General features: G+C 57.9%; 1 protein-coding gene across 9 annotated transcripts in view; it reads right to left on the reverse strand.

Annotated features, from left to right (window-relative positions):
* Col16a1 (collagen type XVI alpha 1 chain) overlaps positions 1–16,988 on the reverse strand; it is a 47,961-nt gene that overhangs the window by 27,036 nt on the left and 3,937 nt on the right. For 8 of the 9 annotated variants that reach the window (XM_078025796.1, XM_078025802.1, XM_078025801.1 and 5 more), the window contains 35 exons: positions 16,816–16,933; positions 15,884–16,007; positions 15,357–15,623; positions 14,698–14,778; positions 14,420–14,545; positions 13,623–13,676; positions 13,334–13,360; positions 12,757–12,792; positions 11,693–11,719; positions 10,563–10,625; positions 10,298–10,339; positions 10,148–10,192; positions 10,015–10,050; positions 9,586–9,648; positions 9,213–9,257; positions 9,039–9,134; positions 8,817–8,855; positions 8,204–8,248; positions 8,015–8,050; positions 7,229–7,339; positions 6,802–6,837; positions 6,546–6,581; positions 6,362–6,472; positions 6,009–6,044; positions 4,175–4,210; positions 3,977–4,021; positions 3,530–3,661; positions 2,751–2,786; positions 2,448–2,555; positions 2,039–2,161; positions 1,881–1,934; positions 1,637–1,678; positions 1,246–1,281; positions 1,087–1,140; positions 856–924 (listed from right to left, as the gene is read on the reverse strand). In XM_078025796.1, the coding sequence (XP_077881922.1) occupies positions 856–924; positions 1,087–1,140; positions 1,246–1,281; positions 1,637–1,678; positions 1,881–1,934; positions 2,039–2,161; positions 2,448–2,555; positions 2,751–2,786; positions 3,530–3,661; positions 3,977–4,021; positions 4,175–4,210; positions 6,009–6,044; positions 6,362–6,472; positions 6,546–6,581; positions 6,802–6,837; positions 7,229–7,339; positions 8,015–8,050; positions 8,204–8,248; positions 8,817–8,855; positions 9,039–9,134; positions 9,213–9,257; positions 9,586–9,648; positions 10,015–10,050; positions 10,148–10,192; positions 10,298–10,339; positions 10,563–10,625; positions 11,693–11,719; positions 12,757–12,792; positions 13,334–13,360; positions 13,623–13,676; positions 14,420–14,545; positions 14,698–14,778; positions 15,357–15,623; positions 15,884–16,007; positions 16,816–16,933 (2,435 nt within the window). Of the gene's footprint in view, positions 1–855; positions 925–1,086; positions 1,141–1,245; positions 1,282–1,636; positions 1,679–1,880; positions 1,935–2,038; positions 2,162–2,447; positions 2,556–2,750; positions 2,787–3,529; positions 3,662–3,976; positions 4,022–4,174; positions 4,211–6,008; positions 6,045–6,361; positions 6,473–6,545; positions 6,582–6,801; positions 6,838–7,228; positions 7,340–8,014; positions 8,051–8,203; positions 8,249–8,816; positions 8,856–9,038; positions 9,135–9,212; positions 9,258–9,585; positions 9,649–10,014; positions 10,051–10,147; positions 10,193–10,297; positions 10,340–10,562; positions 10,626–11,692; positions 11,720–12,756; positions 12,793–13,333; positions 13,361–13,622; positions 13,677–14,419; positions 14,546–14,697; positions 14,779–14,958; positions 15,137–15,356; positions 15,624–15,883; positions 16,008–16,815; positions 16,934–16,988 lie in introns of those variants that run through there. The other variant, XM_078025800.1, reaches the window with a different exon arrangement.

The raw sequence follows: 16,988 nt of genomic DNA on the forward strand, positions 1-16,988 counted from the left end.
TAGCACGGGGCCTTAGCACAGCTGCTGCTCACAACACGGTGGTGGGCACGTTCCCTTCTCTGCAGAAACTAGAAAAGTTGATCTCAAGGTGGAAGAGAGTAAGCTGGGCACGGTGACGCATGCCTCTAATCCCAGCGGCTCGGGAGGCTGAGGCAGGAGGATCGTGAGTTCAAAGCCAGCCTCAGCTAAACCGAGGTGCTCAGTGAGACCTTGTTTCTAAATAAAATACAAAATAGGGCTGGGGATGTGGTTCAGTGGTCAAGTGCCCCTGAGTTCAATCCCCAGCAATCCCCACCCCCCCAAAAAAAAAAGTTGAAGAGAGTAGAAAGGTGATTTCTAGAGGTTGAGGGGGAAGGACGGAGTGAGGCTGAATAACAGGTACCGAGACACAGGTAGACAGGAGGAACCCTTTCTAGTGCTCCACAGCTACAGTTTACCATGACCTGTTAAACATTTGAGAAGAAGCAGAAGAAGAGCTGAAGGCACTGAACCCAAAGGAATGATATGAGATGGAAATGCCAAGTCCCTGATCTGATCGTTACACGTTGTATACATGTATTGAAATTATCACACCGTACCCCATAAATATGTGCAATCACTATACGTGAATTAAAAGGAAAAATTAATAAAAATATTTCTAAAAAACAACAGAGGAGAGTAAAAAGATTGTGGCGATCGTTTTTGTTACAGCGCAAGAGCTCTCCCCCAGAGCACCTTGCTTCCCTGAGGCTGAGGGACGCTCCCCTCTCCTGCTCAAGCTGTGGGACAGGCAGGGTCAGCTCGGTGCCCTCCTCCCAGCAGCAGTGTCTTGGTTCCAGCAACATCCCCAGCATAGAGCACAGAGGGGACTCTTACCGGAAGTCCGGAAACACTGGCACCAGGGGGTCCCATGGGTCCGGTGGCTCCTTTCAGCCCTGGAGATCCCTGGGGAAGAGAGGACACAAAGACTGCAGGGACAGGATCAGAGCTGCATAATCCAGCAGCTGTGATGCATCAGACTGGGTCTCGGACCATCCTCTGATTGGCATCACTCAGCCCCCGGCCCTGCGTCCCCTGGGTCCAACGCCCACAGCGGCAGAGGCTCACCTGGTCACCCTTTTCTCCAGCGGGGCCAGGTGGTCCTCGAGGTCCCGGAAATCCCTGTAGATGGAAACACAGTTATTTCTTACCCCAGACTGTCCCTTCCCCTGCCGGTCTCCGTCAAGGTCTCCGTCAGGGTCTCCGTCAGGCCCAAGGCAGACATACCTGCATGCCAGGCACACCCTGGGCTCCAGGCTCTCCCTGTAAGTTAGAAAGGGCAGACTGAGACGGGGCGGCCCAGCCAACCTGCCCCGCTGGCCCCATCCCACTGGCAGACCTGGCCATGGTGGGGGCATCTACTGGCTCAAAGTCAGGGGAGCTCCCCAAGGAGACCCCGAGGGTCAGAGACATGGGGGTTAAAGCCATGACCCCGAGAGCAACAGCAGGCCAGGGCTGCTGTCCCACCCCTGGTCCCAGAGGCGGCCCTTGAGTGTCTGGGGGAGGCAGAGCTCTGTGCTTTGGGGAGAGGGAGGGAGTGGGCTACTGACAGGAGGTAGAGAGGCAGGTACGGGCAGGAGAGGGAAGGCGGAGGGTACAGGTAAGGCTGGAGACTCACCGGGGGCCCCTGGGCGCCCATTCCTGGAGGACCCGGCTCCCCCTGAAGAGGCAGAAGTGCATCCCTGGCTCAAGATTCGGAACTCACCCTCCACCCTCCTCCCAGCCCCTTCTCCTTTACCTCCTTAGCCTTCACCTTCTCCCCACTCTACACCTGTCCCCGTTCCCTCTCTAAGCCCTCAGCCCCCCAAAGTCCCCTACTCTGGTTCACACAGCGGCAGTCCAGGCCCCAGACTCACACACACCTGTATGCCCTTCAGTCCTGGGGGTCCTTGAACTCCTGGCAGACCAGGCTGGCCCTGGAAGACAAGGGGCCTGTGGAATCACCCCGGGAAGCGGGGCAGGAGGAAGAGAAGGCAAAGCCCAGGAGGGAAGGACCAGAGGGCAGGCAGCTGCAGCTCACCGGTTTGCCAGGCCGGCCCACACCTTCTGGGCCCTGCTCTCCTTTGGGGCCAGGCTTCCCAGGCAATCCAGCCATGTTGGTCGGCAGCCCCTGCAGGCTGGGGCAGGCGGTGCAGCCATCACCCTGCTCAGAGATGGAGAAGGGAGTCAGGGAGCCAGGACTAGCAACCAGGCCGACAGGCACTAAAAGGGGTTCTCACACCCCTTTGAAAGTCCTACCTCTCTACTGCCCCCACGTCAGCCTGGGAAATCAAAATGGGTCCCCAATGCTCCAAGCTAAAACGAACTCCGGAGCCTCCACCCAGTGATTCTAGCCTCCTTGGAGGCTCATGCTTGCCCTGCAATCCCTCTTCACTGGCTTCCACCCGGTTTCTTTTTGCCCATGCAACAAACTGCGCCCCTTGACTGACCTTTTCTCCTTTTGGCCCTGCAGGTCCCCGAACCCCAGGCTCTCCTGACAGCCCTGGCTGTCCTGTGCTCCCTGGAGTGCCGGGGTCTCCAGGATTCCCAGCATCACCCTGTAAGAAGTGGGGCTCAAGGAGTGTGGGGTGGCCCAGTTGGGGGCAGGTTGCCCCCTTAGGGCCTGCAGACACTCACAGTCCCTCACTGGGGCTGGGGCTGGGAAGGGAGTACAGTGGGCACAAGGCAGCCAGGAAAAGAGGGCCTCCGAGAAGGGCTGGGCCCCCCCCACATGCCCGCCCAGGTTCTCTCACCTTCTGCCCCTTCAGTCCACGCTCTCCGGCCTTGCCCTGAGGAGAGAGCGTTCCCAGCACCCATTCACCCACGCTGGACACTCCTGAGCACCCAGCCCTGTTAGACCAGAGGATGTGACAGAAAGAAAAGCACTCTCTGCTCTCAGCTAGTGGAGGAATCTTGTGTAGGTGGCAAGGAGCCTTGAGCCACACTCCTTGCCTGTGTGACATGACAGATTACCTTACCTATGTGCCTCAGTTTCCCCATCTGTCAAATGGGGGGTGATAAACTAGTAGAGCTTCTGCCCATGGGGTTCTTCTGAGATGTGATGAGCTGATGTGTGCGGAGCAGCACATGGCACATAGTGTCCCCTAGGCTGCCATTCAATGTTAATGTTACTATTAAGGCAGTGACAGAGTAATGCTCAGGGCCGTAAGTGTCGCTTCTGCCGTGCCTGTGCCTGCTGCTCACGGCTTCACACACGGGCAGCTGACCACATTCTACGGGCAGAATCCAGAGGCACAGGGAACAGAACTGATGCACTCAAGCCAAAGATCCGGGAAAAGGCAGAGCTGGGATTAGAAGCCAGGTCCGTCTGGCCCAAGGGTGGTGACCCTCCTGCCTGTCCTGCTGTGTCCCAGGCAGAGCTCGTCATGACACCTTCTGCTAAAGACAGAGGCGCCAACCCCTCCAGGTACTTCCAGTGCTCTACTCTGCCCAGGGAGTCAAGAGACGCCAGAGGGACTCTCCGCTCTCTCCAGCCCTGCCCACAGCCACCTCCAGAGGCCCCCAGACTCACCTGCTTTCCTGGTAGGCCAAAGCCGGGAAGCCCAGGCTCCCCCTTCTCTCCAGTCGGGCCAGGCAAGTGCACCACACGGCCATCCCCCTCCTGAGGCCTGGACAGCGCCAGGCACGGCTCACAAGGCTCCCCCTGCAGAGCAAGGGTGCCGGGTTAGGGGCCCCTAGGCCCTGGGGCCCTAGGGCTCCACTTGGGATCTGGGGCCGTGAAATATAGCCAGAGCTGACGCAGCACCTCTGCTGCGCAGGGGGCATCTAGGAGAGACAGTGGGAACACAGGGGAGAAACCTGGGTGGGGACCAGGTCATCAGGATCTTGACGCCGGGCTAAGGAGTTGGATTTACCCTGCAGGCAGTGAGGAGCTCAGGGGCTGAACAGCAGAGCGAGATGAGTGTCCACCCCGGGGGTGGGGGATGCCCACCACACACAGGGGATGCCCCCGACTCACCTTTGCTCCTTTGATACCTGCTGGTCCCACTGGTCCTGGTGGCCCCTACACAAGAAGGAGCCACATATGATGCCCAGCCTCACCCTGGGCCATGCAGAGGCACAGCCCAGGCCTATCAGTTCCCAGTCAGTGGGCAGCACCCCGCCTTGTCCTCCCCCCCGCCCGGCCCTGAGCTGCTGCCATCTAAACCATCCTTACCGGACTGCCGGCTGGCCCTGCCTCCCCGAAATTACCCTGAGGGTCAAACAGAGAACAAATGGTGAAAGGCAGGAGGAGGTGGCAGAGGGCGATCCCGAGCCTGGAACTGCAGGAGCAGCCCTGAGATGTCTAGGCCACCCTCTTGTCTCCTGCGCGGAGAAGCAGAGGCCTGAAGAGGGAAAAGGAGTTCCCCAAGTCCCCAAGGGAGCCTGTGGCAGCCACAGGCTAGCAGCTATGCTTCTGCTTCCTGTCTCACTTCAGAGCCCAGCTCCACCCTTGCCCGGGATCCAGCACCCAGAGGGCATCGATTCATTTACCCAACAGCTGTTTATTGAATGCCTTTCTGCACTGGGCACTGGCTGGGTGCTGGGTTTGTGCGCAGCACAGACAAAACACCTTGCGGAGCCTGCACACTTGGAACTTTTAAAACAATAATCAAAAACAGTGATGAATGCTATGAAGGGGACAACCAGGATGATGAGACAGGAAGGTGGTCAGAGAAGGAACAACACATTATATTGCCAGAGAGAAGAAAATAAGATCAGCTGGTTAAAAAAAAAAAACAAAAAAACCTAGGGGGAAAGTGAGGAGGAAAAATGTTCTAGATGTTTCTAATGGGAGCCACCAGTAGAGAATCTAACAGGTGGGAATGGAAGGAGGGCCAGTATGGCTAAAGCACAGTAAAGCAGAGGAGGGAAAGACCCAGACGAATTTGGAAGGGGAGGCAGGGTGGGGTCATCCAGGGTGAAGCCCAGTAGGACTGTGGCACAAAGTCAAGTCCCTGAAGAATTGTAAGCAGGGACAAAAAAATGTGATCTGAGCTCCTTTTTACAAAGCCACATTAGCTACTGGATGATAAATGGACCGTTGAAGGGCTGCAGAGGCCCCAGGCAGGTCAGAGGAGCTGCCGCCATCCAGGTGAGAAATGATGGGGACCCAGACTGAGGTGGCTGCATCGGAGGTAGAGAGAAGCAGGGGGCATTGAGGGAGGAGCTGCCGGCAGAGCTGACAGGACCTGCTGGAGGGGATGGTGGGGAGGATGACAGAGGGAAAGGAGGAGTCAAAGATGACACCAGGTTTGGGATTTGGGGCTATGAATACATGACATTTGCTGACATGGAAAAGACTAGAAGGAGAAGCAGGTGGCGGGGCAGGCGGGGAGGCGCACAGAAACTCTGAGAAATGCCATGAGATTTGCCTGTTTGAGTCGAGTCTGCACATGTAGCTCGGTATTTCTCACACTTGGGTGCTCGTACGCCCACAGAACCCCTCCTTTGAGTAACACCCCATTAGAAGTTCAACGCTGTCATTTGTCTCCCACACAATCATAAATACAAACGGTAACACGGGCACTGAAATTGAGTGACCCGGCCGAGTAGTGCAGATTATAGACTCTGGAGCCAGACTTCCTGGGCCCAAATCCCAGTTCTACAGACACCCGTGTGTGGCTTTGGGTAGCTTCCTCTGCTTCCCTTTCCTCATCTTTAAAATGGGAATAACAGGGGCTAGGGATGTGGCTCAAGCGATGTGCAAGACTCGGAACAGTGCCCAACACATACTCAGCAGAAAAGAAATGCTAAATATTATTTTACTATAATATAGTCTTGAATGTGCTTAAGGGTTTTAGATTATCATCAAACACGACAGAATTCTCTTGGAGAACATGAAGGCTCTCAGAAATCAATTCTTTGTCTCTGGTCTGCAAAACACTGATGAATGCATTTCACTGTGAATTTACAGCTTGATCTCTGCCCCTGTGCCCTGCCCAGGACCACCCCTGCCCTGCCTCCCTGCCAAGAAGCCCTGGCATCCCTCGCATCAAACCAGTTCTCACCTTCTCTCCTTTCAGCCCTGGAGCCCCAGATTTCCCCTGAAAAACAACCAAGCCAGAGTCACAGCACCTGCCTGTTCCCAAGACCCCAGTGTCCCAGTGTCCAGCCAGAAAGAGGAAGGTCTGATGCCCACCCTGCAGGCAGCTGGACAGTTTCTTCTGCTATACAAATGGCACCTCAAGGGGCTCAGAGGAAACCCCAGGGTAAACAGCCCAGGGCAGCGCAGGGATGGAGGGAGGGATCAGGATACAGGCTTGGGACACCTGCCTCATGGCCCCTCTCCTGGTCCCTGCCCAAAGACTTAAGGCCTGAATAGCCAGGAAGGCCACCAGCATGGCAAGGGTGGTTCACTCACCGGAAGGCCAGGCAAACCAGAGCCAGGAAAGCCCACATCTCCTTTAGCCCCTGTAGAGGGCCCAAGATGCTGGGCTCCTACGACTGAGCTGCACGATGAACACGGCTCCCCCTGGGGAAGGAAGGCAGGGATCAGAAAGGCTCCCTGGAAGGCAGAGGGGCAGCCAGGGCAGGGGCTCCCTCACCTTCTCTCCTTTGATGCCTTGGATGCCAGGGTCTCCCTGCAGAGAATAATGGTTTATGGGCTGAGACTGGGCATGTCGGGGCACCCCAAATTCCACGGCCATAGATGAGGACAGCAAGGTGACCCAACACATGCTCTTCAAACACCCAGGGGTCCCAGGTCAACACCACAGAAGGATGGCTGTCAGCCAGCCCATGTAACAAATGAGGGAAATGAGGCCAGGAGAAATCACCCCCATGGAAAGCTCCTGTACGTACCCGATCACCTTTTTGTCCGGCAGTTTGCAGGCCCCCCTGAAACAGAGGATCTGTGAGACAGTGGGGTGGGGAGACCAGGCCAAGATCCCAGCCCAGCCCAGCCCTGCCCTCTCTCTTCCTTTGCCTCTTCCAATAACAGGCCTGGGCACCCACAATAAGGGTTGGATCCACCCCAGCTTCCCCAAAAGGCATCCTAAAGTCTCTTGGAGAGTCCTAGAAGGTTGCCATGGAGACCTGGGGTGACACTCTAGTTCATCCCTAAGCTCTATGGTTCATATCCCCTTATGGCCTTGACCTTCTGCCCACAAACTCTGTGGCCATGAGAGGCACCCAGTCCCTCTGCCCCATTCCTCTCTATGATCATGCCCCCAGGTTGGTCTCTGTGTGTGAGGTGTGTGTTTGAGGGGTGTCCCTTCGTGGCACTTACCCTGGCTGGTGCAGGATCACCAGGTTCCCCTTTGGGCCCTGGCTTTCCAGGGAGCCCCACAAAGTTCTGGAACCCTTCAGGTAGCGTTGGGCACACTTCACAGGGGTCACCCTAGAAGAAAGGAAAGGCCACAGGAGCACAGGACGGGGCTGAGACCCCAGGGAACGTCAAGTGGTGCAAGCCTCCTGCTTGCACCGGCTCTAGAGACGCTGGGTAGGTGGCCAGCACACTGTCCCCAACATTGAAGTGGACGGAAAGGCTGGGCGCGGCGGCACATGCCTATAATCCCAGCATCTTGGGAGGCTGAAGCAGGAGGATCACAAGTGCAAAGCCAGCCTCAGCAACTTAGCAAGGCCCTAAGCAACTTTGTAAGACCCTGTTTCAAAATAAAAAAATAAAAAGGCCTGGGGATGTGGCTCAGTGGTTAAACACCCCTGGGTTCAATCCCTGGAACTAAAAAAAAAAAAATGTGGACAGCAGGAACACTGCAGGGGCCTCTTACACACACCTCCTGGACATCACACAACTACACCCCACAGCAAGCCATAAGGAATGAATGTGTCCCGCTGAAGCTTGGGTTGAGGGGAGCTAGTTCACTGACCTACCTCATTCATAGACCAGCTGGATGGCAGAGCCACATACCACAGTGCATTCCACAGGAGCAAAGAAGAGGAGGGCCACTGAGGAAGGCCTAGCAGCCTGGACCCAGGGCCTTGAGGCTGTGTTATCTGCAGAGAGGGGCTCCCACTCCCACCCCAACCTTGGGCAACCAGGCCTGGGACTCACCTTCTCTCCCTTCATCCCTGGTACCCCTGGCTTCCCCTGTTGGAGAAGAAGCAGGGGGCATTAGTGACAGGGTGGGGGCACTGGGGGCCAAGAAAAGACCTAGGCCCCACCCTCAGAGGCCTTAAAGAACAGACCAGGCATGCTGGGTAGGGACCCTCTCCTCTCCCCCACCAGATCAGGGTCACTCACAGGTTTGCCACCAGGACCTTCCTTTCCCGGCGTGCCAGAGCTGCCCTATGGTCAGAAGAAGGTTAAAAGATGTGGCCTCAGCCCAATCTCCCCTTCCCCATCCAGTCCCTTCTTTGAATGGCAGGATACTCTCTGCCAAATCTCCCATCTGTTCAGTAAGCCCTCCCTTCCTGTTCCCTGTTCTTCTCCATGTCTAACTCAAACAAAAGAAGGTAGAAAAGGAGGCCGCTGTGTGCCTTTCCCTGGGGTAATAGGTGAGGAGGTGACCTGAGTGACCCCAGAGGAAACAAACAGACAAACAGACATTTTCAGGGACAGATATTTTCAGGGCTTTTTGCTCATCAAAAAGGAGCCTGGGCCCTGCAGTGAAAGCCAATTTGTCATTACCAGGCTTAGGCCTGCCTGTCCCCTGCCTGTCCCCTACCTGGACCACAGGCCAAGGCCCACCTCAGTGAGCACCAAGGGCCTGGCCAGGCTGAACTAAGCCACCTCAGTCAAATGCCTGGCCTCCTCTCTGGGACACGCTTGCTGCAGGAACCCCTCTTCCCCATTTTCTCCCCTCTACACTGAGCAGGAGCCCCCCTCCACGTGCCCACACCCTGCCTGGGCTTACCTTGTCTCCCTTCGGGCCTGGAGGGCCACCTGGGTCCCCCTGAGGGCAGAAACAGGGTGGAAGGACGTTTCCCAGGGACCCATCGCTGTGGCACAGTGACATCTTTCACCCTAAACCCCTTCCAACCAGGATCCCTGGGCAGGCCTTACCCTCCCCAGCCGTGGCCAGGGCGAGAGGGGGGGTCTCAGAAAAGGACATCAGGAGAGACGACAGGGTACTCACTGGAGTTCCAGGCAGTCCTATCCCGGGGGGCCCAGGAAGACCGGGGGGTCCAGGCTCTCCCGCCAGACCTTCAGGCCCAACAAAGCCAGGGTCTCCCTGGCACAGACACAAGTGGGTGTGAGACGGTGGCCACCTCAGCCCTACTGCCCTCTGCACCTCCAGACCCTCACTCACCTTCTGCCCCTTGGGCCCAATGACACAGATCTCTCCAGGCCGGCCCTGTGGGGAGGAGGGCAGGGTGGAAGGACAGCCTGACACCTCCCCACTGAGACGGTAGGTCCATCCTCACTGCCTGCCCCCTGGCCCCACTCCAGGTTGTCAAATGTCATCCTCAGGACACTGAGGCGGGGTCTATAGGCCTGGGTTCCGGGCCTCTTCTTCCCCATTCTTGCTGCGCCTCCTGAGCACAGCTGCTCCCCTCCCTGGGCCCCGTCCTCCCAGCTGAGCAAGGGCGGGGGTGGGGGGGGGGTGGGTATGTCCTGGCTAAACTTTAGCCTTTCCATCCCAGGCTGGGGGCTGTCGTGGGGGAGGGTCCCAAGCAACATACATCTCGGCCTGGCTTTCCCGGCAAGCCCTTGAGGCCTCCGTCACCCTTCTCGCCTTTCTGGCCCTGGGGAAAGAAGAGGCAAAGTGACCAGGAAAGGATTGGAAGACCCTGGAAGCTCCACCTGGGGGAGGGGCGACAGCCTTCCAGAGCCCTGTCTCTGCCTCCCCTGAAACGGAATGGCTTCCACAGGAGGGCAGAGAACAGAAGGAGCTTCAAAACCAGCCAGGCCACTCACTCAGGGAGTCTGTGACATTTTCCTCTAGAGGGGGTGGGTGTTGGCACGAGGTGCAGGGGCTGGGAGGAGTGGGAGGGGACTACCCACTCTGCCCACTGTCACCATCCTCCAGGAAGACTCTGGACACCTCCCTCCTGCTGCTGCAGGGCCTGCAGACCACCCCACCACCTGCCACTCCAAATCTAGCCTGTTACCTTCTGGCCTATCGAGCCAGGGAGTCCTGAGGGTCCCTGAGGCAAGGAGGGGGACACAAGAGAAGCGATGAGGAAGGAAGGGAGATGGTGGCCCTGACCGCCGCCCCTGCCCTCCCCCTGCCCCCACACTCACCAGGCCTCCTGACTCCCCCTTCTCTCCTTTTGGGCCTTCTGCACACTGAACAGGGAGACAAGGTGTTGAGAGGGCCCCGGGCTGCCATGATGGGGTGCAGAGAAGCTGACCCCGTCTTGGCCCCCAAGTGGGCCTCACCTCGGGTCTTACCTGAAGTGGAGCGTCCGGGGAGATGCGCACACAGTCACTGCCCTGGGGGTGAGGAACAGGGATCTGAGCTGGGGCTTTCTGGGGAAGTCACCCTAGACCTGCTATATGAGGCAAGGCCCAGGTATTCCTGGGAAACAGAGGACTCCACACGCTGACCCCTGGAGGGACCCTGCCCTCAGCCTCCGCTGGGTCAGGCTTGATGCTGAGAGGATGGGGTGATGGCTCACATCCTGTCCCGCCCCCAGGACCCAGCTGGGGCACCTACCCGTGCTCCCTTCTCTCCTTTGGAGCCTGATGGGCCAGGCAGGCCTCGTTCACCTTTCCCTCCCTGTGGGGGAAGCCAGATGGGGTCTGTGACCAGAGGGAGCCTGTGGGAGCCTCCAGGAAGTGCTCCCCATTCCTGGGCTCCTCCACCCACCCATTCCATGAACGTGCACCCCCTACACATGTGCATGGCCAGCATCCAGCCCCACCACAACCCCCACCGTGCACACAGCACATGGATTCCATACACACCGTCCACATGCTCCTCCCACCCCGAGAGGCTATATTTGGCAAACCTATAGTCTCATGGCAAGGGTATCACGTCCCCCACGCCCATGTGCAGCTCATGCAGTGCATCCGGAGAAGTACACAGACACACATGCACAGTCACACACACGAAGGGTGGAGAAGCCCACCATGGCTGAGGATCAGGCTGCCTGAGTTCACATCTGGCCAGCATGTGACTCAGGGCAAGTCGGGTCACCTCTCTGAGCCTCCGTTTCCCCATCAATAAAATGGGGTTCATGCCAGCTCCTGCCTCGAGGGTTGTGGCAAGGAAGAAGTGGGATGCTACAGGCAAGGTGGTGGCACAGAGCCTGGCACACAGTCCACTGTCCCTGAAGTTGGCTCCAGGAGTCACATCGCACGTGAGCATAGGCAGATGCCGCCCACCCCACCAACCACAGCTCTGTGGTCCCCTGGGCACAGGTACTCGGCTCAACCCCTTGTCACACATGCAAACATGTGTTCCAGAGAAGCACATATCCATGTCCACATACACGGCTCTGACACACCCAGTCGTACACACATAGGCACAGCAAGGCCTGTTTCCCCTGGAGGAAAATGAGAGCACTCACCCTGCAGAACAAGCGCTAAGCAGACCAAGAAGGTAATAGAAGTGCCCACGTGTGGCCCCAGGCCTAGTGCACAATAGGGCATCAGAGAAGGGCAGCCCTGACATCTCTGTACACACACAAGTCCCTGCTCTGTCCAGCACACACACACTTAATCACCCCACACTCATACCGCTGAGAGTCCTGACATAAACAGACAACCACAGGGCTACACACTAAGGGATGGGAGAGGGCCACCAAAGAAGGGAAGACCACCTTGTTCGCTGTCAGGACTCACCTTGGGGCCAGAGGGACCTAGTGTGACCTGAGGGGACAAAGAAGAGAGTATTATGCCTTGGGACAGGGGGAGGAAACCAGGGGCCTGGAGAGGGCAAGCAATTCAGCTAGGGTCACACAGCATAGGGTCAGGACCCTGTAACCTGAATCTCAGCCCCTTCTCTGCCTCCCAGGCCGGTCGATATGCTGACTCTATTTCCATGGCCTTAAAACTGGGTCAGTGGGAAGTGAGGGGCAAGGCTTGTTTCCTAGGATCGTTCAGAGGGGTCTAATCTACTTTCTCTAACTGCCTGGCTTTGGCTAGCCCCACCCCCCAGTTGCTGGGATAACCTGGCACTCAGTTGCCATGGTAACCCCTGCACATCTGGGGACCATCAGCCTTAGATTTGGTGGAGGACAGGATAGGAAGAGGAAAAGGCAGCAGAGAGGGTGCTTCCTGATGTGTCCCTCAAAATCAGGGGGCTTGGCGCTGAAGGGAGGTGGGGCGTGACATGTCAGAATGTCAAACTATGGAAAAGCAGTGACTCATGCTGCCCCAGGAAGAGGCACAGTTGGGTACCAGCTGGGCTCACACAGAGCCCCTTTCCCTGGTCCTTCCGGACCCCCAAAGGGAACTGGGCTAGAGCCAGTTACCAAAGGGGAAGAGGAAAATCTGCTCAGGCCCTGAAATAATATGTGGCTGGGGGCTGTGTGAGCTGAGCCAGCTCGCCCCTTCCCTGGGCCTGCAAGGTGACGCGTGAAGCCTTCCAAACAGAGCAGGCCAGAGACCTGTGGGGAGTGCAGAGATGGGATCAGCAGCCAAGTCCTGATCCCATCCTGCCAGCCACCACCCCATGCCCATTCCACCCTGGACCCCAACACAGGGCAGGAGGCCATCTTCTACGCAGCCCTGGCTTGGTGGGGATGGGGGTGGGGTCAGGCCTAGCTCAGGGAGACAGCAGGGAGGGAGTGCGAACATGCACAAAGACCCCCTTGTCCTCAACCAGGAGGCAGCCCAGCCGACTCCAGGCCGCATCCACGCCCAGCCCTCACCCACCCCATCCTGCACACCCTCCATTCACTCACGTTGCTCTCTTGGACTCCGTGGACACAGGGTGGACACTGAAAGGGGAGAACAGGCCTGGAGGTCAATTGTGAGCCCCGGGGATCAGCCCTCTGCACCCCACACCTACCTAACACACACACACACACACACACACACACACACACACTCGTATAGCACATGCCACACCCATAGAGCATCACACATGTCCTGGGTATGATCTGAGAGCAGCATGAAGACAGAAATCCTAAAAAACAAGCCTTGCCCCTCGCTTCCCACCCACTTAGACCCATAGCCATTTTGTCGTTTTCCAGATGAGGGGACAGAGTGGAACAGCAGTGGGCCCTGGGTCATACTGCATGGCAAGGCAGAGTGAAGAGCAGAAATCAGGGGTTCCATGGACAAGGCCGCCCTCCAGGGCCACTGACCCACAACCCAGGAAGAGGCAGTGCACAGACAGGCCAGGCATCTCTGGGGAATGTGGGGTTGTATAGGCCTCTATCACCCCAGTGTCCAGGCTCTGGGCCCCAAGGCCTTGTCCAAAGGTTCATGTGATACCCCTCAACTGAGTTCTTTGGCCAGCCCACATGGCAGGCTTACCTCATGGGCTGCTGTCTCCTGATGGACCTGGGAAGAGGGGAACATGGGAATGGGCGGGGAACTCAGAGGTCAAGCACTCTTCCAACACCCCTGCCCAAGAGCCAGCGGGAGTGGGCTCTCTAGAGAGGGCCAGGCACTGTGTCTCTTTCCTGCTCAGAGCTGGCACCTACGCAACCTGGGCTCTGTCCAGGCAGGAGGAGTGGGGGTGTCTTCTCCAAGGGGTTACACAGGACACCTACAGGGCAGACAGAGGGCACCGCAGGCTCCTCCCCCCGCCCACCATCTCTACCTTCGTTCCCCTGTCAGCCTTCTGGTTGATTCTTCCCGTCAGCTGTGCATCCACCTGGACAGACAGAGCAAAGGGAGACCCCCTGAGGCAGTTCTTGGGCCTGTGCTGGAAAGGAGCACCTAGGGAGGGCACGTGGGCCCCAGGTACCCCCTCAGCCTGGCGTCTGGCACCTCCCAGGGTATCAGGGCCTACTCAGGTTCCTGAGGCCACCCCCACAGGCGCCCCTTCCCCCCCCCCCCCGCACCCTGGTGCCCATGTGATGTCGGAGAAAATAAAGCTGGGAATCAATGGGATCCTGTGTTCCTGCAGTCAAAGGCTGGCATGCAGCCCGGGTGGATGGGAATCAAGGGCCCTGCCAGGGGGCGGGGCTGAGGGAGGAACCAGACTTCCCTGCCACCTCCAAGGAACCTGGGAGTGGACAGGGCAGCTGGCCATGGTGCTGGGCGAGTGAGGGAGCCCTGCGGGGAAACAGTGCAACCAGGACTCTGACCCCAGGTACCCCTGTTCTGGACAAACTACCTGGGCAGCAAGACGGGTCCTGGCCTCACCAGAGGGTCTGAGTGGCATCAGTGAGGGTCTGAGCAGTGCCCGAGCTAGATTGGCAAAGCTCTCAATACCAACAGGTAGAAGGGGCCAGGGTCACCCAGTGGGCTGCCTCCCTGAACCCTACAGGGTGGTATACAATGGACAGGGCATCCAGTGCCCTTCCTTGCTTGGCATGTGACTCACTGACTGTGGTGGTGACCTCAGTAGGTCAGGGGAGGAGCATCTCTTTGGTGCCCGCCCTGCCTGCCCACCTTGCTGTTCTGAGGCTCCTCCAGGCAGAAGCAGCGAGTGTAGACCTTGCCCTCCATCTGTGGATTGATCTCGATGAGCTCATTGCTTTGGGTGTCCCGGCGGGCCTTGGAGGACTCCAGGGGGCACTGTTCAGTGTACGGGGAGGACTGGGGTCAATACAGAGGCAGGCTCATTCGAAGACCTCCCCAAGTCCCCTTCCAGACCCCCACCCCATCTTCAGCCCATTGTGCCCCTGGACAGCATCCAGCCCCAGCGGCTGTGTCTGGCCACCACTCACCCCTCCTGGCAGAATCTCACAGCAGCCCTCCTCCAGCACGAGCTCCGGGTCACAGTAGATGTGGGCCTGCTGCAAATCAAACTGCAGGGAATACACAAGTTAATTTCCTTTTCTTTTATCAACTAGTTCTGGGTCCTGCATGCTCCCCCATGAGGCACAAAGATGTCCCCCCCACAATATGACCTCAGTGTGAGTCCAGTCTGGCCTGGGAGACCATCAAAAATAGAGCTGTCACCAAAAGCAAAACAAAGCTGCACGTACAGGAGAGAAGGAGAGGAGGCTCAGAGTGACAGGCAAGAGGAGGTCCATGCAAGCTGTGCCGGCTCAGCAGAGGACGGTCTGTAAGGGAAGTCGTGCCAGCAGAGGTCCCTGCGCAGGCAAAGGCACTGGAGGTGGCAAAGCACTAGGTGAGCTGGGTGACGGGGAGGAAGTGGACCAGAGCAGAGCTGCATGGAGAGATGTAAAGGAAGATGGTGCCGGGGACCCTTGCAGAAACCAGGACGCCAAGGGCTTGCATGCCACGCTAGGCTGCATCTGGAGGTCCTGGGGGAACCAGGGAAGATTTTGAGCAAGGGCAGGACCTGGCCAGATACAGACTCCAGGGCGCTCACTCAGGGTCCCAGAAGGTGGAAGAAGCCAGGGCCCAACCCAGCACTCACTGAGACGGGTTTGCCCTGCTCAGCATCCAAGCCCAGAAATACGTGGCCCACAGGTCGCATGGGTCGCCGGGGCCCCAGAGGCTGGGAGGAGGCTGAGATGCAATCCACATGGACAGAGGCCACGCGTCCAGCCACGCTCAGCATCAGCTTGTGCCAACGCAGGTCAAAGAGCTGTGGCACTGGGAAGATGCAGGATACAAAGTCGCCGTCTTGACCCTGAGCCCGGAGTTCCAGACTCCGCTCTTGGCTGTTGACTTCTAGGGAAATCTGTGCAGAATCGGAAAAGGGGCAGGCTAAAGGTTCAGAGTCCTAGAACCACCGTACAGCAAAGCCAAGGGTCCTCAAGTTTATTTCACGGGGTGGGGGAAACGGAGCCATACATCCTAAATGAATAGGGTGGACTCTGGTGCGGGTGGGGGGAAGCAGGAAAGCCCCAGGAGTCACACACTGGGCTAAAAGCTGTTCTGGATTGGCTCTACCCTGACGCCCCAAGGAGCCAAGAGGGCGGAGGAGGGGGCTGGGCTCACCTGTGGGTACCCATCGGCATCGGTCACTTGGAACAAATACCACGTGTTCTGGGAGGTGTGCTTCTTGAGCAGCAACGTCAGCACCAGAGCAAACTCCTCGGGTAGGCCTCGAGGGAATACTCGTCTGGGGATGGAACACAGGGGGTGCTTGAGGCTCAGGACTGAAAAACCCACCCAAGACACACTCAGGCACACACCTCCAAGCACACGGCGCTCCTTCCCTCCGCGCACATTTACTGAGAGCCTTCTAGATGCCAGGCGCAGGACTGGCTGCTGGGGAGACAAGTGGTGAAAAGACAGAGAAGGCTGATGGTGGTGGGAGGTGGGGAGGGGAGGATGGACACACACAAAGAATCCCCAGAAAATGATATTTCACTCCACTATGATTTGAGTGAGGGCTTCTGGGGAATCCAGGACGCCCTGGGGTGAAGATTTGGGCCAGGGGTGGAAGGAGAGATGCCAAAACCAAAATGAAACAAAAGAACATGGAGAGGGCTCAGCGTGACCAGCGCAGCAAGAAAGAGGGAGGAGCATCTGGGGAATGGAGCTGGAGGTAAGCAGGGGCCAGAACACCCAGAGACTGGTGGGAATTTGGACTTCACACAACACACAGGCACACACACGTGCACACACACACACACACACACACACACAGATTTGCAAAGACATTTGAGAGATTCCTGCCACCATCTTGGTGTTCTCATGATGCCCAAGGGTTGCAGACCTGGTCCCACCCACTGCTAGCCAGAGATGGAGGTAGGTCGACCAGGCGCCCCCTTGCAGCCCACCCTGCAAGCCCCAGAGGTGGAGATCAGGTTGATTCCTGGATGACATGACCCCCAGAAAGGCCCCTGGGCTCAGGCCCCACATTGAGTGGCTGGGGTGTGGCTGAGGTCAGTATCGATTCCCCGTGGTCACACTGATGCTTTTACCGCATGGGCTGGGTCAGTGGGGCTGCCCCCAGCCGCAGGATGAGAGGCCCCTTGGGGTTGCGGATCTTCTTGATGGCAGAGGTCTTCATGAGGTTGAGCCGGCGGATGAGGTTGAAGCCTTCAGGGGAGACACGGGAGGAAGAGCTCAGTGGGCAGGTGAAGAGGGCACAGTC

This window comes from Ictidomys tridecemlineatus, chromosome 11, assembly GCF_052094955.1.
Source record: "Ictidomys tridecemlineatus isolate mIctTri1 chromosome 11, mIctTri1.hap1, whole genome shotgun sequence".
NCBI classification, from domain to species: Eukaryota; Metazoa; Chordata; class Mammalia; order Rodentia; family Sciuridae; genus Ictidomys; species Ictidomys tridecemlineatus.